The sequence below is a fragment of the Conger conger genome, chromosome 1, assembly GCF_963514075.1.
Source record: "Conger conger chromosome 1, fConCon1.1, whole genome shotgun sequence".
Taxonomy (NCBI): Eukaryota; Metazoa; Chordata; class Actinopteri; order Anguilliformes; family Congridae; genus Conger; species Conger conger.
In genome coordinates this window covers 36,545,456-36,570,794 of record NC_083760.1, presented here as the reverse complement: position 1 = coordinate 36,570,794, position 25,339 = coordinate 36,545,456, and the positions used below count along the sequence as shown (strand labels likewise).

At 39.7% G+C, this 25,339-nt stretch overlaps 1 protein-coding gene across 1 annotated transcript in view; it reads right to left on the bottom strand.

Moving 5' to 3' along the window:
- Nucleotides 1–25,339, bottom strand: part of ccdc180 (coiled-coil domain containing 180) — a 299,213-nt gene that overhangs the window by 29,848 nt on the left and 244,026 nt on the right. The window contains exons 3-9 of the mRNA XM_061236221.1: nucleotides 13,008–13,096; nucleotides 12,003–12,112; nucleotides 11,422–11,550; nucleotides 7,624–7,734; nucleotides 6,359–6,454; nucleotides 2,598–2,761; nucleotides 1,048–1,167 (exon numbers count right to left, since the gene is read on the bottom strand). Coding sequence (XP_061092205.1) covers nucleotides 1,048–1,167; nucleotides 2,598–2,761; nucleotides 6,359–6,454; nucleotides 7,624–7,734; nucleotides 11,422–11,550; nucleotides 12,003–12,112; nucleotides 13,008–13,096 — 819 coding nt within the window. The remainder of the gene's footprint in view (nucleotides 1–1,047; nucleotides 1,168–2,597; nucleotides 2,762–6,358; nucleotides 6,455–7,623; nucleotides 7,735–11,421; nucleotides 11,551–12,002; nucleotides 12,113–13,007; nucleotides 13,097–25,339) is intronic.

Sequence of the window (25,339 nt, the reverse complement as noted above, 5' to 3'; positions counted from 1 at the left end):
TTACTCCTGGTTCCCCAAAATGTGGGGAATATATAAAAAGGCAATTCCTGCATGGATCACCCAACATGGATGTGAATACCCACAAATTAAAGCAGTGTGCACTTTAACCTCACAGTCATTATTTTATTTCATGTCCAATGAAGAGTACAGAGCCAAAACAACAAAAAATGGATGGAATATTGGGAAAATGAGTGTTCAAAAACAGTGTATATCTAATTATTATTGCCATCGCTGCAGGGGAAATATGGCATAAGGAATTTTCACTTGTTGATCCTTTCTGTTGGTTGGCATTCCCAAGTTCCCTAGATGTCTTACTCTACTTGTTGTCAGTCAGGCAGGAGTGCGGTACCAATTTGGACTCTGATACCATTCTGGTACCACCGATACTGCAGACTTTTTCTGAATTTGGCCTTTAGTTGGTACCACAGTATTGGTTCTTGTGACATCTTGTGTACAATATAGTAATCACACTTGCATTATTGTAGCTGAATTGACCATTATTGAAGCCTACCATGCTGTACACAGTAGCCTACCCGAGAGCACCTCCCGAGGGGACAGGCATATAGCTTACTGATGACAGCTGCTAGCCTGCGGGTACCAGCCGTGCTGTTGAAGGAACTAACACATCTGTGACCTCTCAGCCATAAATGGCAGATGACAAAGTCAATGCCTGCAACTATGAGGCCCTGCCTGTGCTTGTTACGGAGCCACTCAGTAGCCACAAAATTTGAGTTTGTGTAACAACGTCAAACATTCAGGTAGGCGGAAAGAAACCTCTTCAGTGAGCTAATTAATTAATTGACTAAAATATTCATGACCATTTACTTACCAGTCGATGCTGAAAGCCAGAGCTATGTTCAAGACTATCCTGAGAAGGTGCTTTGAATGCAGGTCAGCCTGTACATTACCACAGTAAATAGGGCTCAAGCAAAACCTTTGAACTTTATAAGGGGCTCTGTTCTCTGACCTCTGCTACTTTCACTTGAATGACGTTATTGTAGATGTTACAGCTGTGACTTGACTCTTATGGTCTGGATGACCTCTGACCTGAGCGACTGCAGGATCCCAACGCGCCTCTTGCTCAGTGACTTCTGTTCCATTTGCAAGGTGTCAAGTGTGGACAGCACCTCCTTGGGGTTCTGGATCTCTGGACTGCTCATAAAATCCCTGACCAAATGATCATAGAAAAAAAATCAGGAACACAGAAACCCAGGCAACCTACAAGCTACTGTGGAATGTAATGCACAAACCAGGCTGTACCACATCAGTGAAAAAACCAAACGCAAATGTCAATGTTAGAACAGTGAAGATCATGGATAACCATCCCCAGTCCTGGAGACGTAAAGGGATTTTGTTTACACCTTAAAATCTGCAACCAGCCAACCACCATTAAAAATGCAAAAGACTGTGACGTGTCGTGCAGTGCATAGTGCAGTCCTCTAAGTCATGCATGATTCCCCCTTTGTAGTTGGGGGTTCAATCCCAAGTAGGGGTAATTTAGAATCTTAGAATATTTGAATAGCCACACACCTATAAAACATCCAAATAGTATGCGCAGTTCTCATTATTTTTAGATTTTTAAAATAATCTGCTTATGGTTCACACTGCCATCTGTTGGCTATTTAAATGACAGACACTACATAATGAGAGTGACATACTGGACAGGTGCATGCAGCATGTAAAAGTTCCACAAGAAAGTACTAGGAGAAACTGAATGACAACAAAGTGAAATGCAAATTGTGCGACTCGCATTTAAAAGCAAAGTTTCCGAACGAAACCATACAGCCACAGACTGTATCTACAATCTTCGCAGATAGTTCAAGATATAGCTAGGCTAAACAGGTAGCATAGGGCAATCCTTAGGGCTAAAACCAATCAATGTGACGTGTTTGAAAATGCCCAGGAATAACCTAGAAACGTTATAGCCATTGTAGCATATCCTTGATTTATTGTGTTAGTCTAATGAAAACCGAGTAATGTGATGTGTTGAATTTACACAAGCTGTTCTTTTTGTGTACTACGACCCGCTAATTGCCGGTAATTAAGAATACAAAAAAAAGAGGATGTAGCTAATTGCCGGTAGCAATTGTTAAAAATAATGGAGATGAATAGCCTATTATTTAACCTAGTTTGAATGAGGTTAGAGGTGCTTTGGGGGTTTCATATTTCCAAATATTCGCTCCCAAGAGCCATAAACTATAAAAAAATAATTTTGGCCTGTCATGCACATCCCTAATCCCCAGTTATGGCACTTACCCCACTGTGATCGCTTTCTCTAGCTGTTATCGTCTCTGCTCTTCCCCTGTCTGGTAAATTGGTAGATTTTGGTATTTTTAAAAGGAATCAGTACCTCACTACACTCCTTTTACTCCTTGTGCTTTCATAAGTCATCACTATGAATGACTTATTACTAATATTTCAAACAATAAAATCCTTACCTGTTTTCCTTGAATAAATATCGGTTTAATATAAAAATATGTGTTCAGGGTTTATAATTATAATTATTTTATATTAGTTATATAATTTTATAATTATCTGATGTATCATTTTACGTCTCAAGTGAAGAAATTTGAGGGGCACATAGGTGACTAACATACCTGAATCTATTTACTGAGGTGTGGATCTTGACGGTCTTCCAGTGCTGTAGCCTGTCCTCCCAGCGCAGCCTGTGAGATAATGTTCCCAGCAGGTCCTTCTCTTTCAGGTTCAGACAGAGTCTGGCTAGAGCACGTTGGTTGGCCAGGGATGCCTGGTTTATCATCTGAACAAAAATGGTGAACCCATGAAACTATGTACAGGACAGATGATAGGGTTGCTATCTAATATTGACATAATTGAGTGGCATTTTACGAGGCTGAAAAGAAATGTTAACCTGTTCTTGGCCCCATGCACGCTGAAAAATGATGGGTTGTTTTTTCAAACCCAATGCTGGGTTAAGCCTGCTGGGTCATTTTTCTGGGTTGTCTCAATGGTTTTCTGGGTTGATTGGTTTAGCCATGCAGGCTGGGTAACAGCTGGGTCAGTGGCTTGGTTGGCCTCAGTGCTGCTGCCAACCAAGCTGTTAGTTACCCTAAACATTATGGCTGGAGCACATTATGGTTAAAAAAAAGGCTTGTAACTCGATTCACTTTAAATATATTCCTAATTTTGTTCTTTGATTTGTAACAGCGATTCTCTATTGTGTGAACTTATGTTGTTATTATTAGCATGTAGCTTACATAGCTATGTTGTCTAGTAACAAGTGCGGTGTAAGATGAGACCTGCACCTCTAACTTGGAAACGTTACTAGCTGTGGGCTAGGTAACGTAATTTGCAATGACGTGAATGATGATAATATTCAGTAATAATATTTGAAAATCAGTAAGCCGAACTAGTTGTATTACATGAAGTAAATTAATAATGTTATAGACTGTAATACAAGTAAGTTAATATTAGCCAAATAAATTTCAACAAGGTAGATAGAGTGGCTGAGGCCCTTCTGCCTGATTTGTCATGGTCAAAGACTGAGCATGCAAAAAAACATTTCAGTTTAATATGGAAAAGAACTCCATCCATCCATCCATTATCTGAACCCGCTTATCCTGAACAGGGTCGCAGGGGGCTGGAGCCTATCCCAGCATACATTGGGCGAAAGGCAGGAATACACCCTGGACAGGTCGCCAGTCCATCACAGGGCACACACACCATTCACTCACACACTCATACCTATGGGCAATTTAGACTCTCCAATCAGCCTAACCTGCATGTCTTTGGACTGTGGGAGGAAACCGGAGTACCCGGAGGAAACCCACGCAGACACGGGGAGAACATGCAAACTCCGCACAGAGAGGCCCCGGCCGACGGGGATTCGAACCCAGGACCTCCTTGCTGTGAGGCGGCAGTGCTACCCACTGCACCATCCGTGCCGCCTCGGAAAAGAACTCGATCAACATTTATTTAGATTCTGACATTAAGGTGACATTTATACATTTATTTATAAGCTAGTGTCTAGCTAACTGACCTGGGTGGCCTCAAGACATTGTTAAGCCTTAGCTAGCATGTGCTAACTGTAGCTGTACTATCTTGAGAACGGAGGCTGAATGAATGTAAGTCCTGAGTCAAGAATAGTTAAAAAATTATTTTGATATAACTTTGCTGAATAAATATGTTTTGATATAAAATGATCTCATGGCGGCACGGATGGTGCAGTGGGTAGTACTGCTGCCTCACAGCAAGGAGGTCCTGGGTTCGAATCCCCGTCGGCCGGGGCCTCTCTGTGCGGAGTTTGCATGTTCTCCCTGTGTCTGCGTGGGTTTCCTCCGGGTACTCCGGTTTCCTCCCACAGTCCAAAGATATGCAGGTTAGGCTGATTGGACAGTCTAAATTGCCCATAGGTATGAGTGTATGAGTGTGTGAGTGAATGGTGTGTGTGCCCTGCGATGGACTGGTGACCTGTCCAGGGTGTATTCCTGCCTTTCGCCCAATGTATGCTGGGATAAGCTCCAGTCCCCCTGCGACCCTGTTCAGGATAAGCGAGTTAGGATAATGAATGAATGAATAAAATGATCTTGTGTTTGTATTTACTGTGGTAATTAGTTTACTATTTTTGTGGGAATCCCTGGGACATTGAAACACAAACATAACCCAGCCATGAGATTCAATGAAACCCCATAAATAGTCTATATAAACCAAAATTTGGGTTAAATGACCAAACCCAAATTAATGGGTTGGATCAACCCTGCATATGTGCTGTCCACTATACTCAGCAGCTGGGTCAGAAACAACCTAATTTGGGTTATTTTCAAACCAGCATTTTTAGAGTGACACGCATTGTTTTGTGATTAGTTGGCTAGCCAAAGGCAGAGCCAATATTGTTCTTTTTATTCTTCATTATTCCACAGTGTATTTTTGAATTCAATCATCAGAATGAATATTTCAGTATCCATTCATTTGACTCCCTTTAGATTCAGTGAATAACGTATACATACAGTACTGTGCAAAAGTTTTAGGCAGGTGTGAAAAAATGCTGAAGATAAGAATGCTTTCAAAAATAGAAATGTTAATAGTTTTTTTTTATTAATTAACAAAACGCATGAACAGAAGACGTGAATGAACAGAAGAAAAATCAATTGACACATCAGTCCAGAGAACCTGCCATTTTTCTGCACCCCAGTTCCTGTGTTTTCATGCATAGTTGAGTCGCTTGGCCTTGTTTCCACGCTGGAGGCATGGCTTTTTGCCCGCAATTCTTCCATGAAGACCACTTCTGACTTCTCCGTGCAGTAGATGGGTGTACCTGGGTCCCACTGGTTTCTCCCAATTCTGAACTGATGGCACAACTGGACATCTGCTGATTGCGAAGGGAAGTAAGCATGATGTGTCTTTCATTTGCTGCACTACGTTTCCTTGGCCGACCACTATGTCTAAGGTCCTCAATGTTGCCTGTTTCTTTGTGCTTCTTCAACAGAGCTTGGACAGCACATCTGGAAACCCCTGTCTGCCTTGAAATTTCTGCCTGGGCGAGATCTTGCTGATGCAGTATAACTACCTTGTGTCTTGTTGCTGTGCTCAGTCCTGCCATGGTGTATGACTTCTGACATTAAAACTGTCTTCAGCAACCTCACCTTGGAAGCAGAGTTTGGCTGTTCCTCACCCAGTTTTAACCCTCCTACACAAATGTTTCTGTTTCAGTTAATGATTGTGTTTCAACCTACATATTAAATTGATGATCATTAGCTCCTGTTTTGTATAACTGGTTAATCACCAACTATATGCCTACAAAATCCCCGACTTTGTGCAAGTGTACGAAGATGAATTGATGCTGGTTTGGCACAGGGTGGTCACACCAAATATTGATTTGATTCAGATTGCTTTGCATTTTGTTAATTGATAAAAATAAACTATTAACATTTCTATTTTTGAAAGCATTCTTACTTTACAGCATTTTTTCATACCTGCCAAGAACTTTTGCACAGTACTGTAAATGTTTGATGTGATGACTAACAATGGCTAGATGTTCAGAAATGTAATGTTTAGAATTGTGCTTTACTGCTGTAAATTCATACAAATTTGGACTTATCCGTTAATACAAAAGGATGTTTTCTGTTAAAGAAATTCATAAGAAGTTAACCACCTGACTCAAGTGTATATTGGCAGTGCCCAACCAGGGATTTGAACCTCCAGCCTATTAGACACAAACTTAGTTCTATAACCACCATAAATTCCTCATTAACTACAATACACATGTGCAATGAAGCTGACACTCAACCCTGGACTGACGTTGACTCTTCTATCCAAAATAATAGAGCAAATCAGTTTAGTCATAGTCCTCATTTTCCCACCTTCCTCAAATGTAAACCACCATAAGGAAGAGTCTTACCATGGCTTCACTGTCAGTCAACCTGTGAATGTCATATGCTGCCATGTGTCCAACTGTCACCAGGGACGAAGTGCACGTTCTCAGTAACACAGCAATCTACACAGCAAAGAAAACATGTTTTTTAAATGGGTACTTTCTTTCAAAGAACTGTGGCATCTTCTTGTGGCACCTCAGTGTTCTACAGTGTTGGACAGATTACTTGCAAAATGTTATACAGTCCCAATTACAGATTACATTACTAAAAATGTAATTTGTAAAAAAAAAAAAGAGAAAATTTGAGATATACATTTGAGAACTCAAATGTATATTCAAATCTATTTACTTTTGGATTACGTTCAGTCTCAATCGGCAAGTATATTGTACAATAAACCTGCGAGCAAACTACAGGGGACTCCAGAATTATTGGAACCCCTGACTGGCAATCCACAAAAAATACTTTAAAAAAGAAACAATATGATTACTGTGATAAACTCAAAATGCTGGAAAAATACTGGACTGAACTAATGTTTAAATGTTTCAAAATCAGTGATTTAAGAAAAAAATGATTTAACCAAAATTAAGGTTCCAAAATTATTGGCACCCCTGGTTTAGTACTTGGTTTGTCCACCTCTGGCAAGGATAACAGAATGGAGTCTTTTCCTGTAATGCTTCACAAGGTTAAGAAATACGTTTTGGAGGGATTTTGAACCATTCCTCTATGCAGATCCTTATAAGATGCTTTGTATTCCTGGGTTTGTGCTTATTAACTACCCTCTTCAGTTCAGCCCACATGTTTTCAATTGGATTGAGGTCCGGCACCTGAGATCGTTCCATTGAAACATTAATAAAGTCCAGTATTTTTCACATGTTCAGCATTGCCAGTTAGGGGAGACAATAATTCTGGAGCCCACTGTACTTTTGTTTGCACATTTCAGACTTTGGCTGATAGCTACAATACAATACAATACTGCTCATTGTTGTGTGTAGGAGCATGTGTTTGTGAACAAAGTATGTTGAAATAATCTAAAATGTAATATGTAAATTTTTGAAAAGTAACCGGATTCTGTAATCACATTCTGCATATTTTTAAAAGTATCCGTGGGGCTGCTGGGTAGCTCATTCAGTCAAAGCACCAAGTGAGCACCATGATCCCAGATCGAATCCGACCTGTGCCAGTTCCAACTATGGCCATCAACCCACAGAAGCAGTGCCTAATTTGCGCTGCTCAAGGATATGGGAGGCAGTCAGTAGGAATGTAATCAGTTACTACCCAACATTCTCCTCACCATGGCCATTCTCTCCGATTCGCATTGGGTCAGCTCTGTGTCCAGTTCCTGGATCTGTTTCCTTCTGATCTCTAACCCCTGCTTCACAGAGTTCCAGAGCTCCTGCAGATCCTGTAAAAGGGTGCTCAGTGTTTTAGGGTGTTTTTATGATCAGTGTGGCCCATCCAATTTACAGAGAAAGCAGTGAAGCTGTGGGCAGCTTTGCATAAATGACACCTTAAATATGCTTTGTGTAATACAATGATGAGGGTCACTAAAGCTGGGCCAGTAAGCTCAGTGGTGATTGAAAGGTTGAATCAGATGAAAATAGGGTACATAATATTATCTTATATCTCCTTAGATGTCCTTACATTGCAGATGGGTCATTCTGTGAAAAATCAACCGGAGGCGTGGGAGTTCACAAATGCAATTCTGCTCAAACTGCTCAAAATTCAATAAAGAACTTCCAAAACATTAGCCTTACTGTATTTGTCATTCTAGAGATATTGGCTCTTAAAGAAGGGGGTTAGAAAGTTTGGAGTGGAAATTGGGGTTTGTGTCAATTGTGGAGCATCATATCTTTGGGATTAAAGCAGGGAAAAACCTGAAAACATGCAGTCTGATATTCATAATACTGCTCAGAAAGAAAGTTATGGTCATTCATGAATACTAAATTGTGCAATTGTGAAAAAAATAACAGTAATTTTCTTTCAATATTTGATGGCTTACTACAACAGCACCACTTGGTGTATGGCTTCCGTACTTCTAAGGCTAGTATATATTTTGCATATAAACAACCACAAATAAAATGAAGTCACCTGCGCAATATTCATGAACCTAACGAACCTAACAAACATTGAGTGACCACTCCCCAATAAGTCTCACTATTATTCCACCTTATCACCCATTCTCAAGCCAATGGTGGCTTAATCCCTCCCTATTCAGTAGCTCTCCATTTATTGACTACATCCAAAAACAATTTGACTTTTTATGTTCTGCAAAACATAAGCTGTTTGAATCCAGAAACAAACCTGGTTGGTTACTTGCCTGTCTGGCAAAAGGTAGAATAGAATCTTGTGCAATATCTTCATTTAAGGATGATAAGGGGGTCAGACATCATGAAACCAGAGGGTTTTTTTATTTTTTATCTGTAATATCCAAATTAAACCTAGCACTGTCCATCCATTAGTAACATCACCCATGATGAAGCAGTGACCCAAATCACAGTTTCTTTAAATGTAACGGTTGTGTGTGATCTCAGTTTGTTTCACCACAGCATCTAATAGCATACTCTATAAGTGGCATCACATAGGCTACGACTTTTGTGATAACGTTTTTTACAGAGTGGTAGCCTACCCACTTTTATAGACAAAGCTATGTGCATTCTCATTGATGGGAATTTGATGGGAATTTATACCAACTGCACACTTTTGGGAGACCAGAAATTTCACTTGACTACTGTGTCGGGCTCGGATAATCTTTTATTTTTTTTAATAAGTTTTTGCACGTTGGCGCTTTACGGACGTAACTGAATGGAAGGTGCTTACTCCATTGCTCCAAATGGTTGCTTGGAGCTGTCAACCCTTACAATGAAGATGTTTACAATTAAGTACTTTTTCTGAACAAAATCCCAGAGTAGAGGCTATCTAAAATGCACTTTCTTTGTATTTTCCAGAAGTAAATGGTTTAAAAATAATTAAAGTATAGCTTACAATTTTAGGATTCAGATCTTAGAATAAAGATTATTTCTTTATATTATTAGGTATTATTTCTGGAGCCTGTCTCTGCAGCCAAATAAGATTTGCAAGGGAGAGGAATGTCATATATTGTGAAAATATTGTGAAAATCTTCACAAATCGCTTTCGTGAAACGAGCCCCTGTCCAGCATGGGTTCACCGCACAGGAGAGGCAGTCCGCGGAGTAACTTACAGACCTACAAAACGTACCGGAAGGGACAGGCAAAGTGGAGCAAATCCAGCAGCGGGATGTCAAGAGACAGCAGATGGAACAACACTTTGCGAATTATGCCTACACTACTAAACTGCTAAAACGACATTGCTAAAATCTAAAACAAGGGTAACACTTTCTTGAGAACATTGAGAAGCCAGTAGCCTTCTGGAACAATGTGCTCCTGCTTGTTTTTGGGGCTACTGGCCTTCAGTCTGGTCAAGCAAGTCAAATATATGCTCAGTTGGATCAGGTGATTAACTTGGCCAGTCAAGATCATTCCACTTTTTGGCCTGAAAAAAACTCCTTGTTTTTTCTTGCTTTGGCTGTATGTTTTGGATCATTGTCTTGCTGCAGGATAAAGTCCAGTCAGCTTTGATGTGTTTGCTTATCAGGCAGATGTTTCTGTATACTTCAGCATTTATCCTGCTGCAGCTGTCAGCAGTGACATCATCACTGAACACAAGTGAGCTAGTTCCAGTGGCAGCTATACATGACCAAGCCATAACATTACCTCCACTAAGTTTGACAGATGGGGTGGTATGCTTTGGATCATGAGCTGTTCCTTTTTTTCTCCACATTTTCCTCTTTCCATCACTCTGATGCAGGTTGATCTTTGTTCCAGAACCTGTATACATGTTTTTTTATGCATATTTTTACAAACTGTGGCCATTCTATTCTTGAGGCTTGCCAGGGCTTTGCATTTTGCATTTTGCAAATGCAAAGTTTTTTCCACTAGTTTCTTGTGTTTGGCTAACTGTAGGTATGTAAGATCAGGCAGCCACCACTTGGCCAGGCCAGCTGCATCTACACCACTTCTTCTTATGCAGACACAGTTCCCACAGTAGAACAAATAGTGTAAAGTTTTTCAGTTTTGTTGATATTTGAATAACGGTGGCATTATATTTGCAAAACAGACATTGCTGTTTCGTTTTTTTATGTAAACTGTTGGCACACTGATTACCTGAAAAGATCAGGTCCATACAGGCTTTGCCTGTAAAGCTTCTATAAGAAAAATGAATACATTACAAAATGCGAACATGATTCTCTTTACATTACTTCCTTAAAAGAAAACACATTCACAGGGCTGCAGGGTGGCTCATCTTGTTAAAGGACTGTTCAAGTGCACGGATCACAGTTGTTTTGAAACCCGGACCATTCCAGTGCTGACTGCTCCATTCCATTCCACCTCCACACTGCACTGGTTTGACTGGATGACTGTATCTTAATACACATCAGAAACCTAAGCAGGTTGACTGGGCACCGGAAAGTTGTCTGTCCTCTGTCTCATGCCTGTACAAGTGTGACAAGATAACAGTAGAGGCTGGATAGAACATGCTTGTTTGTAGAAGAAAATTGTTTGGAAGAAAATGGCAAAAACATAAAATAAGAAAATACCCAAACGAAAAATGACATTTAAAAAATCATGTGTTCAAAAACTACAAGTAAACACCCACCATGTGAAGAGTATCCGTGAGTTATAAAAAAAATCTACTCATGAGGGAAAAAAAGGTAACCTATGCTATTTCAAATCACATTTTTTGTTTTCACATGAAAATTGTAGTTTTTAACATTTGAAAAAGTCAATGGCATGAAAAGATCAGGTGCATAGAGGTCTATTATATCACAGCAAACTGCGTCCAAAAATTGGGTTTTTTAGACGCAAATTTGTCACACCTCATCAAAACTATCTGGATGGATAGATAGTACTCTGGGTAAGTGGAAACATACTTCACATTTCTGTGTTAGCTGCCCCTTTAAACTTTTGTAAGAATCTTACACAAAAACTGTCTGGGTCAATCAAAAACATACACAAACAATATTAAATAATAATATTTAAAAAAAACTCTACTATCCCTCTACTCCCATTACCTGAAAAGTGAGTGTGTTCAGTTCAGTGTCACTGTCTATCCTCTGCATCAGCCTGTCCTCGTTCTCAATGGACTCAAACAGTCTGCACAGGAATTCACCTGCTGTGTTTCTCAGGAAAGACTCACACTCCTAAAAAAGAGAAACCAGTGAATCATGACCACACTAATTAAATGAAAATATCCATAAGCACATGCTTCACAAACAATGCCTGCCACTTTCTTGTACTCACAGCATAGTAGGTTCTGTGCCTTTTCCCAATATGGTTGGCATTTTATTCCCAATATGTATTCAGTTATGCCACCAGGTTCGCAATACTTGTATCATTGCTCAATGGGTTGTTAATTCATAAAAATGAATTTGAAATATGAAATAGAGCCTACTTTAAAACTAATACGCATCCTGAGCCTGTCTTTGATTGTGTTTCATAACTGTATTGAATTTTATGAACGGGTTATAAAATCATTGTTTGGTATGGTTTCTAATTGTACAAGATGACCAGAAACCGATTCAAGATAATTATCAAATAAAAGTAGGTTATATGGTTCTCATGTGGCCTTTATTTCCCTCTTTTATTAACATACAAAGCTGAGTGCAGCAAGGTCCTGGTGCAGCTGGGTGATCGTTTCTTCATGACTCCACTCTTTCCTCTCAGCAAGCCGCTCAATGATGTCAGAGCCCAGCTTCTCCGGCACTATGGAAATCAGGACAGAATCCACCAGAAATTTAAAGCAGCGGCTTTTGTACAACATAGTGAGCTCCATAACGTTTGGAACAAAAATTATTTCTTGATTTTGCTGTAATGGTGTAGTGTAAGAACACTTAGAGAGCAGAAATATAGAGGTTATACCAAAAGATGCAAACCACTCATCAGTAGTAAAATTCAGAAGGTGAGATTACAATTTGCAAAGAAGTACAGAGATGAGCCACAAAAGTACCAACTTATGGAGAAATTTGTCAAAACTAATTGGGAGGAACTTCATCATGCAGCAAAGCAATAACCCAAAACACACTGCCAGTTTGACAAAGGACTTCAGTAGGGAGAGAAACAGAAAGGCCAAGTGAATCACAAAACCTTAACCAAATTGAGCATGCATTTCACCTCCTGAAGAGGATATTCAAGGTAAAATAAAAAAAACCCAAAACAAATAACAACTGAAAGAGGCTGCAGTAAAAGCCTGGAAAAGCATCACAAAAGAAGAACAGTCTAGTGATGTCAATCGGTCGCAGGTTTTATGCAGTTACTGTAAGCAAGGTATATGCTCCCAATAACCAGCGTTATTTACTTTCATTTACTTAAATACTCTCTGTTCCAATACTTTTGCTCACAAAAAAAATTGGGTGGCCTGATACCGAAGGTGCTATGTTCTAAGTAGTTTAATAAATCTAGGTGTAAATACCTGGAAATAAAAGCTGAAATTCTGAACTCTTTTCTTTTTTTATCTCAACCATACATGTATTCGGTGTATTGCAAAAACAAATGAAGATTTGAGCAATACACTTAAACATAGTTTATTTAATTTTTTACTTACTTTTGGTCTAGCTATTCTCTAACTGCGCTATAGCCAAATATTCAAGGATTCACTCACAAACAGTATCTGGCAGACCACGAACTTCTTCTTCCATACTCTGTTCCTCGTATTCCTGAAGGGGCCTCGCACCTGAAGACAGCTGATCCCTGTTGACACATGTAGGGGAGAGCATGTGGCAGTTGTAGTCTACTGCAAAGTGGGCTCCAGATTTATAGGCACCCCTGACTGGCAATACACAAAAAATAAACAATATGATTACTGAGATGAACTCAAAATGCTGAAGTCTTTTCCTGTAATGATTGACAAGGTTAAGGAACACATTTGGAAGAATTTTGGATCATTCCTCTATGCAGATCCTTGTAAGATCCTTCACATTCTTGGGTTTGCGCTCATCAACTGCCCTCAGTTCAGTCCACAGGTTTTTCGATTGGATTGAAGTCTGACGCCTGAGATAGCCACTGCAGAACATAGATTTTGTTGTCATTTAACCATTTCTGTGTGTTTTTTTAGGTATGCTTTGGGTCTTGCTGGAAAGTCCACCTACAGCCTTGCCTTGGAGGCAACCAAATTGTCAGCTTGATACTTCTTGGAATTCATTATGCCATTCATTATACCAGTGCCCTTGGATCTCTGGAATTAAAACAGCTCCAAAACATCATTGACCCACCACCAAATTTCACTGTGGGTATGACGCACAAATCCTTTTATGCATCTCTTCAATTTTGGTCTAATTTGGTCTAATTTAAAGTATGTTTTAACAAAGATGCTTCGGACTGATGAGACCAAATTGAACTTTTTGGTAAGATACACAGGGGCGTCACAGTAGGGGGAAAGCGGGACTGACTACCCAGTTTTTGTTTGCATTTTTTTCATTTTTAAGTAATTAGTGTCATAACGAAATTAAAATCAGAATAAATCGGTTGAGAGACTGAACTTTGTATCCAAAAATAAATAGTGTAGGCTCTCTGAGGCCCCTCTCACCCCTTACAAAAGGCGGAAAATAGTTTAGTCCACCCTGCACAAAGACTCGTAGCTAATCGAGCCGACTCATGTCTTAACCCAAGAAAGGGAAATCGGGGTAACAAAAAAGAAAGCAAACTGAGGAAAAACAACTGTTAACAAATTTATTTCAAAAGAAAGGTGAGCACAACTAACAGAGTTTAAGAATGGTTGAATCAGAATCAGAATCACTTTATTCACCAAGTAGTTTTCACATACAAGGAATTTGCTGTGGTTAGTGGGTGCATGCAGACAACATAAATAATAATACTAAAATAGAAACATAGATATAAAATGAAGTGGAATGTAAATATAAATAAAAAATAAAAATAAAAATAAATATTTACAATACAAGATGATACTGAAGTGGGGTATGTGAAGTATTATTAAAGTGCAAAATCTAAAGTCTATGGGGGTGGGATAAGAGTCTGTGACAATGGGGGGTCCCAGGCCAAAAGGAAGTGGCCGTAATTTCATGGTCTACAATGTAGACATGTTAAAGACCTCACTTCCTGTTGCCAGATGGTGGCGCATTGACCCGTTCTTGGGATATGGATGTGATTATACTCCAACAATAAACGTATTTCTAAAATATCAGCCAGATCAGACGATGTAGACCATGAAATTATGGCCACTTCCTGTTGGCGCGGCGTGACATAAAAATTCTACGCCTCCCCAGGACCGTCCCGTTTGAGCTATCAAAAATATCCTGGCAATTTAGCATCATGAATATCCTGAGACCATTCTGACCACAGGTGGTGTGAATGTGATGAACCCCCTAGGGAGTTCATTGCATTCACACCAAATGTGGTCACAGTGGTCTCAGGATAGTCATGATACTAATTCCGAAGGATATATTTGATATCTCGATCGGTATGGTCATGGCGAGGCGTACAATTTTCATGTCACGCCGCGCAAACAGGAAGTAGCCATAAATTCATGGTCTACATCGTCTGATCTGGCTGATATTTTAGAAAGACGTTTAGTGTTGGAGTATAATCACATCCATAGCCCAAGAACGTTATAGCCATCTGGCAACAGGAAGTGAGGTCTTTATCATATTTGTATGCCTTCCTGCTAGGGCATTCATCACATTCACACCAAATGTGGTCAGCATGATCTTAGGATAGTCCTGATGCTAAATTGTGAAGGGATTTTTGATATCTGAAACGGTATGGCAAGGGCGAGGCACACAATTTTAGGTCTCGCCGCGCCAACAGGAAGTGGTCGTAATTTCATTGTAGATCATCTGATCTGCCCGATATTACACAGATATGTTCGTTGTTGGACTGTAATCACATCCATATTCCAAAAGCGACTCAATGTTATAACGCCACCATCTGGAAACAGGAATTGACCTTAATTTCGCTGAACATCTTTCGATGTGGCTGAAAATGTACAAATATGTTTATTTCTGGAGTGTAATCAAATTCAAAAACGATACACGGATCAATAATATAGCGCCACCATCTGGCAACAGGAAGTGAGGCTTATATCATTGATGCATTCCAATAGCAGCGCCAACATCTTCATTGATCAAATGGAAATTCCTGTGCACACTATACGTTGTCCAGGAAGGTGATTAATTCCAAAGTGTGTACATGTTGTGAAACATGTCATTGGCACAACTATGCCACCAAGGCGGTTGCGCCCATGGTGCTTGGGCCCGTTCATTGCTGCTTGCAGCTATATTTAGGGCCCAAGCACCGTAGGGTGCGAAGGACCCTATTGTTATTGGAAGGATTATTAGGGCCCAAGCACCGTAGGGTGCGAAGGACCCTATTGTTATTGGAAGGATTATTATTATTATTATTATTATTATTATTATTATTATTATTATTATTACTCTTTTTCTTCAGGCAAATGGGCTTTTTTGAGGGCCTTGCCATGCGTAAAAAGTCTTGACATTTTGCACACACATCGGAAGTGGTTGCTGTCAGGAGCTGTCAGATGCTCAGACCTGGGCGTGGCTGAGGGACTCCACAGCGCCCCCTATCGCATTGTCTTCTATTGTGGGCAGGCACTTTGAGCTACCTGCACCTAATTTAATGGCCAAATAGCGCTCCTCGGTCCAAACACATTTCTCATTCGGATCTAATGAAATATCCAAACAGGAAGTCAGCCATTTTGGATTTTCTGAGTTTTACCCGTACTACACTTTTAAGTACTCCTCCTAGGGGGTTCATCGCATTCACACCACCTGTGGTCAGAATGGTCTCAGGATAGTCATGATGCTAAATTGCCAGGATATTTTTGATAGCTCAAACGGGACGGTCATGGGGAGGAGTACAATTTTTATGTCACGCCGCGCCAACAGGAAGTGGCCATAATTTCATGGTCTACATTGTCTGATCTGGCTGATATTTTAGAAATTTGTTTATTGTTGGAGTGTAATCACATCCATATCCCAAGAACGGGTCAATGTTATAGCGCCACCATCTGGCAATAGGAAGTGAGGTCTTTAACATATTTGTATGCATTCCTGCTAGGACATTCAGCACATTCACACCAAATGCGGTCAGCATGATCTTAAGATAGTCCTTACACTAACTTGTGAAGGGATTTTTGATATCTCAAACGGTATGGAAATGGCGAGTCGTACAGTACACATATTGCGTGCAAAAAAATGACTTTTTTTTCGACATCGTCCGATCTGGCTGATATTTTACAAATATGTTCACTGTAGCAGTACAATATCAGATATATACATATCAATCGGGGCGTGGCTTGACAGAGCCCCCTATAATTATTATTCTCTTTTTTTTCAATGTATTTTGCATTTTTGAGGTGCTTGCCATGGATGGAAACTCACAGAATTTTGCACACACATGAGAAGTGTTGGCTGTCAGGATGTATCAGATGCTCAGACCTGGGCGTGGCCAAGGGACTCCACAGCGCCTCCTAATGCTTTGTCTTCTATTGTGGACAGGCACTTTGAGCTACCTTCACCTAATTTGGTATGCATGTGGGGCTCCTCTGGACAAACACATTTCTCATTCGCATCGAATCAAATATGTAAACAGGAAGTCAGCCATTTTGAATTTTGTGCATTTTACACGTACTACACTTTTAAGTACTCCTCCTAGGGGGTTCATTGCATTCACATGAAATGTGGTCAAAGTGGTCTCAGGATAGTCATGATACTAATTCCAAAGGATATTTTTGATATCTCAAACGGTATGGTCATGGCGAGGCGTACAATTTTCATGTCACGCCGCGCCAACAGGAAGTAGCCATAAATTCATGGTCTACATTGTCTGATCTGGCTGATATTTTACAAATATGTTCACTGTTAGAGTGTAATCACATCCAAATACCAAGAAGAAATCAATGTTATAGCGCCACCATCTGGCAACGGACGTGAGGTTTTTATCATGTTTGTATGCGTTCCTGCTAAGGTATTCATCACATTCACACCAAATGTAGTCAACATGATCTTAGAATAGTCCTGACCCTAAATGACGAAAGGATTTTTGATATCTCAAACGGTTTGGCAATGGCGAGGCGTATAATACACACGTTACGCCCAAAAACAGGAAGTGGGCTTAATTCCGTTCAACATCATCTGATCGGGCTGATATTTTACAAATATATTCACTTTTGGAGTGCAATCACATCCATATCCACATTCATCTGGGCGTGGCTACACAGCGCCCCCTATGGCTTTTTTCTAATATTGTGGACATATACTTTCACGTAAATGCACCACGTCTGGTAGGCATAAGGGTCTCCTCAAGACACACACATTTCTCATTTGCATCCCTTAACTTTTCCCAACAGGAAGTGAGCTATTTTGGATTTTGTGTGTTTTTAAGTGTTTTATCACATCCATTAAGCAATAATAGTTTACTATTTTCGCTGGAGACTCATTATCTCCAGTCTTAAAACTTCAACTCAAGTCGCAACTGACTCTCCCATTTCTAATACGCGACTGCCATCTAGTGGCAAAGGTTAGTATTCTTTCTAATTTTCGGTATTGTTTCTCTTTTTCTTGGATAAAGTGATTTCTCAACGACAAGTTTTGTTTCTTTTTGCGAGCCAGTAACCATAACGATGTATGAGTAACAGCGGCAGCCTACATGACAAAATGTACTGAAAACACCCAGCCCACAGCAACGTTTTTTCTCATCTATCTTCATTAACTCGATTGAATAACTAAAATAAAAAACAGGCTTTTACTGGCAGGAAAGTATCATATATTTAAAAGATTAACACATATAATGCATATATTGCTTTGACGTTCAATGTTATTTGGATTTTAAAAAAGCCGTATTGTTGCATTTTAAGGACTCAATACAAAACAGCTGTTCGGAAAGTTGGCTTGAAAACCAAGAAGCCTTATTAAGGAATTCGAGCCGTTTCTATTTGACTTCATTCGATTGAAGTGAATGCCGTAACCCAATTAAATGTAATTCGCGTCGGAATACACATAATAGCCTACACTGTCAACGTGAAATAAAAATATATAGAGGTTTAAATCGATCCTGTATTGGGACATTTGTTATGATGGCTGGTGCAACGGGCATTTTCGGTACCGTTGACCATAATCGAATGCTAGCATTTATATCATTACACTGACCAAGTCCTGTTAAAAAGCACATTTTTGGTTCCTTTGTGGAAACAGTGAAGTTGTCTACACAATCTATTCTACTCACAGACTAACTGCGTCGCTGTAACTTCCCCCCATTTCTGATACGGCGATTCAATTTATTGGCAGAAAGTGGTACTTTCATTTTTTTCTTCCTTCAAGTGATTTTTCAACGATAGGTTTTTGTTTTTTTCTAGCGAGCCAGTAGGCATAACGATGTATGATTTACAGCTGCAGCCTACGTGACAAAATGTATTGACAACACCCAGCCCGACGTTTCTTTGCATCTATTTTCATTACATGAATTGAATAACTAAAATAAATATTAAAGACATTTAAAGACTTAAAGACAGGCTTTAACTGGCAGGAGAGTATCATATTTTTAAAAGATTAACACATGAAGTCAAAAAGAAACTTTAGCGTCTGAGGTGGCTCTGCTCGAACTGTGCTGTGTTAACATGAGACCATTTTGTTCAACAAAGGTATCACATGCAGGTCGTTGCGAGATGACACGCACGGGCTAACAGCAGCCAGCCAGTCCACTGTCTGTGTGAGTCAAAAAACAGGTCAGCTACGTTGGTTTACATGAATAGAAAACTTTCAGTTAAATCGCCAGCTATGTTAGTTTATTAGGCTTGTCATTAAACACGAATTAAGAGAACATACAATTTCGCTAGGAATGGTAAATTAATATGAAAATACTGTATTGAGGGCAGAGAGTTGGCATCTCTTTTAGATTTGGCTGAACAAATGCGTTTCAGGCAGCATAATTACCAGTGAAATGGAAAAGAATGATGCTGGTTAACTAGACGTTTCGTGCAATATTACCCGACACTTCGTAGAGAAATTATTAAACCAAGATAAAAGGAAACATTTGGCCAATAGATGGCACCCGTGTATAAGCGGGCAGTATAGCGTAATGGTTAGGGCGGTGGATTAAGGCACGCAAATTCATCCGTTCGATCCCCGCTGCAGCCACAATGAATTTGAATAGTTTCTTGAAGCCAATTGTTTTCATTTTGAGTGCATATTTATGGCCTAATGACTTTTCAAGCATAAATTGTGCCTCCCCGTGTAAAATCTATGGAAATTAATTAATCTCTGCTCTCCATACAGGACTGTAGCATGTTATCACAATGTGCAAGCAAGAAGTAATTTTTGTTTCATTCTACATTGTCTGATGTGGCAGAAACTTCACACATGTTCATTTTTGGAGTGTAATCTCATCAATATACCAAGAAAGGCTCTATGGCATAGCGCCACCATCTGGCAACAGGAAGTGGCTTTAATTTTACTTGACATCTTCCAATTTGGCTGAAAATGTACAAATATGTTAATTATTGGAGTGTAATCAAATCCATAAACCATACACGGCTCAATATTATAGCGCCAGCATCTGGCAACAGGAAGTGGCTTTAATTTTACTCGACATCTTCCAATTTGGCTGAAAATGTACAAATATGTTCATTTTTGGAGTGAAATCAAATCCATAAACCATACACAGCTCAATATTATAGCGCCACCATCTGGCAATAGGAAGTGAGGCTTATATCATTGATGCATTCCAATAGAAGCAGCAACATCTTCATTGATCAAAGGGGAATTCCTGTGCACACTATTCGTTGTCCAGGAAGATGATTATTTCCAAAGTGTGTACATATTGTGAAACATGTCATTGGCACAACTGTGCCACCAAGGCGGTTGCGCCCATGGTGCTTGGGCCCGTTCATTGCTGCTTGCAGCTATATTTATTAGGGCCCAAGCACCGTAGGGTGCGAAGGACCCTATTGTTATTGGAAGGATTATTATTATTATTATTATTATTATTATTATTATTATTATTATTATTATTCTTTTTTTTTCAATGTTTTGTGCATTTTTGAGGTGCTTGCCATGAATGAAAACTCACGGAATTTTGCACACACATCAGAAGTGGTGGCTGTCAGGATCTCTCAGATGCTCAGACCTGGGCGTCGCTGAGGGACTCCACAGCGCCCCCTATTGCATTGTCTTCTATTGTGGGCAGGCACTTTGAGCTACCTGCACCTCATTTAGCATGCATATAGCACTCCTCAGGCCAAACACATTTCTAATTCACATCTAATCAAATATGCAAACAGGAAGTCAGCCATTTTGGATTTTGTGCGTTTTACACATACTACACTTTTAAGTACTCCTCCTAGGGGGTTCATCGCATTCACACCAACTGTGGTCAGAATGGTCTCAGGATAGTCATGATACTAAATTGCCAGGATATTTTTGATAGCTCAAACGGGACAGTCCTGGGGAGGAGTACAATTTTTATGTCACGCCACGCCAACAGGAAGTGGCCGTAATTTCAGGGTCTACATCGTCTGATCTGGCTGATATTTTAGAAATACGTTTATTGTTGGAGTATAATCACATCCATATTCCAAGAACAGGTCAATGTTATAGCGCCACCATCTGGCAACAGGAAGTGAGGTCTTTATCATATTTGTATGCCTTCCTGCTAGGGCATTCATCACATTCACACGAAATGTGGTCAGCATGATCTTAGGATAGTCATGACCATAAGCTGTGAAGGGATTTTTGATATCTCAAAAGGTATGGAAATGGCGAGTCGTACAGTACACATATTGCGTGCAAAAAAATGACTTTTTTTCCGACATCGTCCGATCTGGCTGATATTTTACAAATATGTTCACTGTTGGAGTACAATATTAAATATATACATATCAATCGGGGCGTGGCTAGACAGCGCCCCCTATAATTATTATTCTATTTTTTTTCAATGTGTTTTGCATTTTTGAGGTGCTTGCCATGGATGAAAACTCACAGAATTTTGCACCCACATGAGAAGTTTTGGCTGTCAGGATGTATCAGATGCTCAGACCTGGGCGTGGCCGAGGGACTCCACAGCGCCCCCTATTCCTTTGTCTACTATTGTGGACAGGCACTTTGACCTGCCTTCACCTAATTTGGTATGCATGTGGGGCTCCTCTTGCCAAACACATTTCTCATTCGCATTTAATCAAATATGTGAACAGGAAGTCAGCCATTTTGAATTTTCTGCGTTTTACATGTACTACACTTTTAAGTACTCCTCCTAGAGGGTTCATTGCAGTCACACGAAATGTGGTCAAAGTGGTCTCAGGATAGTCTTGATACTGACTCCAAAGGATATTTTTGATATCTCAAAGGGTATGGTCATGGCGAGGCGTACAATTTTCATGTCACGCCGCGCCAACAGGAAGTAGCCATAAATTCATGGTCTACATTGTCTGATCTGGCTGATATTTTACAAATATGTTCACTGTTACAGTGTAATCACATCCATATACCAAGAAGAAATAAATGTTATAGCGCCACCATCTGGCAACGGAAGTGAGGTTTTTATCATGTTTGTATGCGTTCCTGCTAGGGTATTCATCACATTCACACCAAATGAAGTCATCATCATCTTAGAATAGTCCTGACCCAAAATGACGAAAGGATTTTTGATATCTCAAACGGTTTGGCAATGGCGAGGCGTATAATACACACGTTACACCCAAAAACAGGAAGTGGGCTTAATTCCGTTCTACATCATCTGATCCGGCTGATATTTTACAAATATATTCACTTTTGGAGTGCAATCACATCCATATCCACATTCATCTGGGCGTGGCTACACAGCGCCCCCTATGGCTTTTTTCTAATATTGTGGACATATACTTTCACGTAAATGCACCACGTCTGGTAGGCATAAGGGTCTCCTCAAGACACACACATTTCTCATTTGCATCCCTTAACTTTTCCCAACAGGAAGTGAGCTATTTTGGATTTTGTGTGTTTTTAAGTGTTTTTTCACGTACCAAACTTGGAAATACTCTTCCTAGGGGGTTCATCACATTCACACAAAATGTGGTCAGCATGATATTATAGCCCTGACACACAACTATGAACTGATTTTTAATATCTTGGAATGGTATGGCTAAGGTCAGCCTTAAAATTAACTTGTAATGCTGCCCAAACAGTTCATGTTTTAATACAATTATGTATTAAATAATTTCAAATAGGTATTAAATTCTACATTGCCTGATTTTGAGGCTACAACTTTTCACATATGTTCATTGTTGGAGTGTCATCACATCCATTAAGCAATAATAGTTCACTATTTTCGCTGGAGACTCATTATATCCAGTCTTAAAACTTCAACGCAAGTCGCAACTGACTCTCCCATTTCTAATACGCGACTGCCATCTACTGGCAAAAGTTGGTATTGCATATATCTTGCAATGACGTTCAATGTTATTTGGTTTAAAAAAAACTGTGTTGTAGCATTTTAAGGACTCAATACAAAACAGCTGTTCGGAAAGTTGGCTTGAAAACCAAGAAGCCTTATTAAGGAATTCGAGCCGTTTCTATTTGACTTCATTCGATTGAAGTGAATGCCGTAACCCAATTAAATGTAATTCGCGTCGGAATACACATAATAGCCTACACTGTCAACGTGAAATAAAAATATATAGAGGTTTAAATCGATCCTATATTGGGACATTTGTTATGATGGCTGGTGCAACGGGCATTTTCGGTACCGTTAACCATAATCGAATGCTAGCATTTATATCATTACACTGACCAAGTCCTGTTAAAAAGCACATTTTTGCTTCATGCTTGGAAACAGTGAAGTTGTCTACACAATCTATTCTACTCACAGACTAACTGCGTCGCTGTAACTTCCCCCCATTTCTGATACGGGGATTCCATTTATTGGTAGAAAGTGGTTATTATTATTTTTTTATTCCTTCAAGTGATTTTTCAACGATAGGTTTTTGTTTTTTTCTAGCGTCAGTAGGCATAACGATGTATGATTTACAGCTGCAGCCTACGTGACAAAATGTATTGACAACACCCAGCCCGACGTTTCTTTGCATCTATTTTCATTATATGAATTGAATATCTGAAATAAATATTAAAGACATTTAATGACTGTCTTTAACTGGCAGGAGAGTATCATATATTTAAAAGAGTAAGACATGAAGTCAAAAAGAAACGTGAGCGTTTGAGGTGGCTCTGGTCGAACTCTGTGTTAACATGAGACCGTTATGTTCAACAAAGGTATCGCATGCAGGTCGTTGCGAGATGACACGCATTGGCTAACAGCAGCCAGCCTGTCCACTGTCTGTGTGAGTCAAAAAACAGGTCAGCTACGTTTGTTTACATGAATAGAAAACTTTCAGTTAAATCGCCAGATATGTTAGTTTATTTTGCTTGTCATTAAACACGAATTAAGAGAACATACAATTTCGCTAGGAATTTTTGACTTAATATGAAAATACCGGATTGAGGGCAGAGACTTGGCATCTCCTTTAGATTTGGCTGAACAAATGCGTTTCAGGCAGCATAATTACCGGTGAAATGGAAAAGAATGATGCTGGCTAACTAGACGTTTAATGCAATATTATCCGACACTTCGGAGAGAAATTATTTAACCAGGATAAAAGGAAACATACAACTTTTGGCCAATAGATGGCGTACGTGTATAAGAGGGCAGTATAGCTTAATGGTTCAGACAGTGGATTAAGACATGCAAGGTCCGCGGTTCCATCCCCGGTGCGGCCACAATGAAGTTGAATAGTTTCTTTACGCCAATGGTTTTATTTTGAGTGCATATTTATAACCGAATGACTTCTCAAGCGTAAATTGTGCCTCCCGCTGTAAAATCTATTGAAATTAATTCATCTCTGCTCTCCATACAGGACTGGAGCATATTATTACACTGTGCAAGCAAGAAGTAATTTTTGTTTCATTCTACATTATCTGATGTGGCAGAAACTTCACACATGTTCATTTTTGGAGTGTAATCTCATCCATATACCAAGAACGGCTCAATGGCATAGCGCCACCATCTGGGAACAGGAAGTGGCTTTAATTTTACTTGACATCTTCCAATTTGGCTGAAAATGTACAAATATGTTAATTATTGGAGTGTAATTAAATCCATAAACCATACACGGCTCAATATTATACCGCCACCATCTGGCAACAGGAAGTGACTTAAATTTTACTTGACATCTTCCAATTTGGCTGAAAAAGTACAAATATGTTAATTTTTGGAGTGAAATCAAATACATAAACCATACCCGGCTCAATATTATAGCGCCACCATCTAGAAATAGGAAGTGAGGCTTATATCATTGATGCATTCCAATAGCAGCAGCAACATCTTCATTGATCAAAGGGGAATTCCTGTGCACACTATACATTGTCCAGGAAGGTGATTATTTCCAAAGTGTGTACATATTGTGAAACATGTCATTGGCACAACTATGCCACCAAGGCGGTTGCGCCCATGGTGCTTGGGCCCGTTCATTGCTGCTTGCAGCTATATTTATTATTATTATTCTTTTTTTTTCAATGTTTTGTGCATTTTTGAGGTGCTTGCCATGGATGAAAACTCACAGAATTTTGCACACACATCAGAAGTGGTGGCTGTCAGGTTGTCTCAGATGCTCAGACCTGGGCGTAGCTGAGGGACTCCACAGCGCCCCCTATCGCATTGTCATCTATTGTGGGCAGGCACTTTGAGCTACCTTCACAAAATTTAGTACGCATATAGCACTTCTCGGTCCAAACACATTTCTCATTCACATCTAATCAAATATACAAACAGGAAGTCAGCCATTTTGGATTTTGTGCGTTTTACACTTACTGCACTTTTAAGTACTCCTCCTAGGGGGTTCATCACATTCACACCACCTGTGGTCAGAATGGTCTCAGGATATTCATGATGCTAAATTGCCAGGATATTTTTGATAGCTCAAACGGGACGGTCCTG